Source organism: Lactuca serriola, chromosome 8 (assembly GCF_051521515.1).
Source record: "Lactuca serriola cultivar US96UC23 chromosome 8, Lser_US96UC23_V15, whole genome shotgun sequence".
Lineage (NCBI taxonomy): Eukaryota > Viridiplantae > Streptophyta > Magnoliopsida > Asterales > Asteraceae > Lactuca > Lactuca serriola.
The window spans coordinates 252,723,829-252,729,994 of record NC_136415.1 but is presented as its reverse complement, the minus strand read 5'-3'; the positions used below and the strand labels follow the sequence as shown (position 1 = coordinate 252,729,994).

The window sequence follows — 6,166 nt, the reverse complement described above, 5'->3', positions numbered from 1 at the left end:
TTAGTCTGTAAGAAAAACAAAATGAATTTTCTTATAAAGTTTTATATAATATGTAAACACCTATTGTTAAACGTAATAAAAACCAAAACAAGATTTTTATCCAAAATAAATAAAGAATACTAGTTGCTATTTATAAGTTACATAAATAAAATTCAGTATTATCGTAATTTTTGATTTCATTGCTTAATGTTGACTTAAAGAAAATCCCAAATTATGCGACATAAATCATAAATGACTTAAAAACCATTACAAGTACAAATAACTGCGAATTCATTAGCAGCAAAAACAAAGATCATGGTACTTAAAAACATATGCACTTACAGACTATTAGTACACAGTGTGAGTTCACTCACTGAGTCGACTCACCAGTCCTCTTTCTTTAGTTAACCGGTGAGCCATTGAGCCTGTAAAGATCTGTTCCATAAGGATTATAAACATGTGAGAGCCAAGCATATACACCAATATTTCAGAAATAAAATAGGGCAAATTTGTAAAAACACTCGATATGGACAGGTTGTTTCTTTCAATTCCTCTCACATTAAAATTGATGAATATTGATATATTATTGAGAATCTCTTTTTTGGAAAGTAAGGATAAAATGGTCATTCAAGCCATGATTGGCAGACTAACTGAAAAGCTAGCTTACAAAAAACGATGTTTGATAAAAACTAGCTGAAAGATATTAAATGATATAAAACGACATTTAAAATTTTCTATAATTAATTAAGGGTATAATCAAAAAAAAGAATTAAAAAGCTCCTGAAAAGCTAGTCTATGTAGCTTTTTAAAAAGCTAGCTTATCAGCTATTTTTTGGTTTGCAAAACATGTCAATTAAAAAAAAAAAACTCGAAAAATAAGCTATTTGTGATAACAAGAAAGTATATGCATATAATGTATGAAGTAAATACAAAGAAAACAAAAATCTATAACTCACCAAGCAAGATTGTCCCAGTGAAGGAACCCACCATGTCCTCTAGCATTTGTGAACTTGTAAGTAGGGCCAGAAACTATACGAAAAACAATAATTATTAATTTAATTCAATTTTATTTAGAGGATAAAGGATATAAAATACAATGTTTTCTTTTTGACAAACACTCTTAAGAGGCTGAAGTTTACCTTCATAACCCTCAAAAACCGGATCTTCAGACAGCAGAAGTGGTGTATCTAAATCAATAAATCTATTCAAGAAAAAAAAAACAACAGATTTGTTAAGAATTTACAATTAAAGGAGGGGTTAAATACAAAAAACAGCATCGTATTTCCAACATTGTATTTTGAGTTTTTATTTTATTTTTCTTATCAAGACATTGATTGTACTTTGAAAAATCTACAATTGATATTAATTGGGTAGAAATTTGAAAGTACGTTGTCATTTCTTGCATAGTTTCACTTACTTAAAGCCGCCAAGACCAGCCGCAAGATGGCCCGCAAAGCCCATGGCAAGTCTAGTCTCAACCATCCCACCAATCATCAAATCAAGTCCAGAAGCTTTTGCCAAATCAATAATCTCAAGAGCCCCAAGGACACCTACTTTTGCTAATTTAATATTAACAACATCCGCCAGCTGTCGTTTTATTATTTCCTTAACATCCGCTAAACTTCTACAACTTTCATCAGCAGCAACCGATACACCAAATTTAGATTTCGCAACTTGAGTCACGTGGCCTAAACCTTCCCAATCGTCTCTGTGAACCGGTTGCTCAAAAAGAATTGGAGTCACATTCATTTCTGCAACCGTATCATGGAATGTGAATATTTAAATCGTATCGAAATTGTAACTTTTTATCTTTGATTGTTTATGAAAAAGACGTAACAAAAACCGAATTTTTACGTTGCGTTTGATTTTTCATTTATAAAAACCAAAAAGAAAAATTGAAATAATGAACATGTGATCAACTTGTCATATAATAGGAATGTACGTTAAAATTACTTGTTTGTTGAGATAAAATGAAAATTTGTACAAATGCAAGATGATTGGTAACATAATTTTATATCTTTTAAAGATAAGTTTACCATGTAATTTTTCAAGAACTTGAATAGCTTCAGAAGAGGAGTAGCCTTCATTAGCATCCAAAATAAATAGACAATGAGGATGAGCTGCACGTATAGCTTGAAGCACTTCAATATCTGTATTCAAATCTTTTCCAACTTTAAGCTTCAAAGTCTTGAACCCTTCTTTACAATACTTTGAAGCCAATTCACCAGCTTCTTTTGGTGTAACAATCGGTATCTACAATAAAACATCACTTTAATTCATGTTATCTTCTTTTTCATTATTTATAGGCCATGTCTCTTTTATAAGATATTTAAGAAGATTATGGCATAAAATGCATAAAAATTTAAATACTTGGATAGAAACTGAACTGTTATATCTGTTGTTATTGTATTTGAAACTCCACCAAAGAATCTCCATAATGGTGTGCCAATGCTAGTAGCAACCGCATCAATCACAGCCATCTCCACCCCTGCTCTAACCTTTGAAAAATATAAAACATGGAAATGATAATCATGATTCATGACACATGAACAATGATGTTTCATTCAATGAATAATATAGTTTACTACATTAAGCTATGAATAGGTAGACAAATTCTGATTCCTAATTAATAAAGAAACAGATTTATAACCACTTTTGTCAATCTGGATAAAGAAATTCGAATATTTTGTCAAAAAGAACAATGGAAGCTGTGAAAAGTAAAAAAAAGTGAAGAACTTACAGAAGCAAAATCATGTCCAGGAAGAAGTTGACCGATTTCTCGCAACACATCACCCAAACTCATCGCTTGACTCTTCTTCAAAAACTCACAAGCTTCCCCTGCTTTCTTCAAAGCCGTGATCTGATCCTCCGCCGTGACAAATGGTAGAATCGGAGCCTCCCCCCACCCAACACACCCGTTATTCAACTCCACACGAACCGCGACGTTCTCCACTCCCTCGAGCCTCGACGTCGCAATCGTAAAAGGTGCAATCAAGGGCACGTTTAATTGCCTTCCTTCTGCTCGATGAATGTCCACAGTGAAACTCTCCATTAAATTTTTGAAACCCAAATTAGATTTGGTTGCCGCAGCGGCGGGGGAGGGGGCGGGGTAGGCCATCATTGTCACCGGCGCACCCCCGTCGACTCGGGGTTTCGTGTAAAGTTTTGGGGAAAACAGTGAGAACGCAATTGAACCCATTAGATGATAAGAACAACGTTTGGGAGTGACTGTATGATTTGGGAAATTTTGATTTGGCTTTTCGGAAATTATAGGATATGCGAGAGAAAGGTGCTGCTTCCTCCATTGTTTATTCTCAACAAACCTCGCCCGATTTGTTTAATAGTGGAGTTTTGTAGGAATTTGTGGGGTCTGGATCTGTCTTGGTCATTTTATATTGTTGGATTCTTGTAGGTTTGTACAGTTCTTCGTCTTCTCTGAACTCACTTTGTTTCTTCCAAGTGTGCAAAGGGCAGGCGAACTATAATTTAACAATTTTTATTTATTTTATATATCGCACTAAAAGATTTTTAATCATTAAAATATAAGGTTTCACTTGTGAACGTATTTAGTCCTTATATGAGTGTCTATACTAAATAACGGGTTCTTAATGATGTCACATTCTACATGGCTATTACAAGTTGTTAAATGTTAATCATATAATGTAATTTATCCTCCATACGGATGTGTTTGTGTGCCTTAGTTTGAACATTGGATTACGAACAATTGAACAAACCTCCAAACATGTCATCTTATCTAGATACTCTTAGGAACAAAGATCTTCAAACACTAAACTACAAAAATCTTTGCAAATACGGAATTCCTTCTCGAATTTGAACATCAATGATTGAAACACAACCCTAGAAGAAGATTTAGGGTATGTGCAAACTCAACGATAAGTATATTTTTTTCGTCCTTTTCTAATATAAAGCAAGTTAAGCAACATTCTTTTTCTAATAATGTGATTTCATTTATGAAGAATCCAAATAAAAACATGCCTTGTAGGGATGGGTTGATCTAAAACCAGTGAAGTTGAAGGGTAACATCAATGAGGAACTTAAAGATGTGAAAAGTGAAATGAACAATTACAAGACCATATTCAATGTTGAGGTTTTGATTGTGAGGAAAGGCTTGGTAGAAATCAAGAAAGAACTTATCATGTATATAATGATATCGGTTGTTTTGTTTTTAATTTAATTCTTTAAGGCATTACTTTGATTGACATCTATGTGTTTTAAACCTTAGCTATAATGAACACTCTATGTTCAATGATAATTGTGTACAAAAAAATATATTTTAAGGACTAGATGTGTACACAACAAAAGTTTCTTAAGTTATTAACCATATTTCAAAATACCTTACATAATTTTTGAAAAAACTACATTACTAAAATGAAAAAAAAAATGTAATTATATTATTAAAAAATAACATTTCTCTCATATATTTAAAAGAAGAAAAAGCATCATAAATGGTCCCTATGGTTTCCCAAAATCTGAAGTTTAGTACTCGTGGTTTAGAAACGTCATAATTGGTCCTTGTGCTTTCAAAACTTTTGACAGTTGGTCCTTATCTCTAACTCCGTTAAGTTTTGTCCGTTAATTGAAAGACATTTTCGTCATTTCAGTACCACAGGGACCATTTATGATAAAAAAAACTATCTCTCTCTCTCTCTCTCTCCCTCTCTCTCTCTCTCTCTCTGTGTGTGTGTGTGTGCGCGCGCGCAAACTTCCACTCCATTGTAGCCCCATTTTCCTTATTTTATGTGGTCTAAATCCACGAAAAGATATCATTTTTTTGAATCTGTAGCTCCAAAAGTCATGTTTCGCACCATAGTTAGCGATACCAATTATATTTACTTTCCATATGTCAAGGATTTCAATAACTTATTGATTAACAATTAACAGAGACCAAGTCTACATCAATGGTGGGAGGGTTTTTTAGGTGAGAGGATGGAAGGTGATAAGTCGATATTCAGCGTGAAGAGATCTTAGATCATCGGAAAGTCAAACATGACGGCAGTTGGTTTTTTCTTTGTGTTTTGTGTTTAAATCTCTATTTGTCTCTCTATCTCTCTCAAAATTTCCATTCAGGTAAGTGCAAAGACAAGAACTGATGGAGCTTCAGAAAACCCTTGAAGGAATCCCAATTGTCGGTGCCGGGGAAGATGTCTAAGTTTAATCAATCATCGGCAACAGGAAGTGGCGCCACCTGGTTGAGATCTTAAATGTCGGAGACTGAAAAGGAACAAAAAGAAAACACATAATTGGCGTTGCTACCACAATCGTTGGAGCTGCAGATGTCGTTGTGGCTGTTGTCCGCCTCACAAACCAAAGCAATAGAAGTATGCACGTCTGTTTGTGCTTGTCTCCTCCACCTGGTAATTTTTAGAAATCGATTGCTCTTAAAAGTCTATAAGTTTTTTTCATTCTCAAATTTTGATTTTTATTTCCAAAAACAAACCTAGAAAAACGATTTTTCTTGAAAACTCTTCAGGAACATACCTAGAAAATCGATTTTTTTTTCAGGCTCCAAGAAATCGGTTTTAAGATTCAGAATCGTGTGTGTGTGTGTGAATCGAAAACCCACAAAATCAAATATGTGATTTAAATTTTGTGTTCTTGAGTGTGTGTATGTTGAAGAACAAACCCAGAAATCTGTAGTATTGGCTTTATCGGTTTTTTATTTTGTGTTATTAGGGTGTTACAAAGAGATATGTTTGTATGATGAATCTTAACCCATATCTTCATAGGCTTCAACCCAAGATCTTCATCTCGGTTGGGGGAGAGAGAGAGAGAGAGAGAGAGAGACCCCTTTGCATTTTATTTCAGTTTTTTTTTTTAAAAAAAAAAAAGAAGAGAAAACATCATAAATGGTCCCTGTGGTAGTGAAATGACGAAAATACCCTTCAGTTAATGGACAAAACTTAACGGTGTTAACAATAAGGACTGATCGTCAAAATTTTTGAAAGCACAGGGACCATCTATGACGTTTTTAAACCATGAGGACTAAACTTCAGATTTTGGGAAACCACAGGGACCATTTATGATGTTTTTTCTTAAAAGAAATGAATATATGCTTCGCAAAAACCTCTTGTGTCATAAAATGGCCATCAATACATTGAACTTACTTTTCAACATCTTCCTTGTCCATTTTTGCAAGGAATGATGTCATAAAAAGCCTTAAGTTTGG

At 33.7% G+C, this 6,166-nt stretch overlaps 1 protein-coding gene across 1 annotated transcript; it reads right to left on the bottom strand.

Annotated features, from left to right (window-relative positions):
* Positions 1-204: 204 nt before the first annotated feature.
* On the bottom strand, positions 205-3,303 carry CYP77A5P (cytochrome P450, family 77, subfamily A, polypeptide 5). The gene is made up of 7 exons (XM_079016580.1): positions 2,720-3,303; positions 2,367-2,477; positions 2,016-2,232; positions 1,397-1,730; positions 1,119-1,180; positions 936-1,008; positions 205-414 (listed from the first exon to the last, which is right to left on the bottom strand). Coding segments are annotated over exons 1-7 (1,257 nt in total). The 5' UTR covers positions 3,179-3,303; the 3' UTR covers positions 205-413.
* Between the last annotated feature and the right edge of the window lie 2,863 nt (positions 3,304-6,166).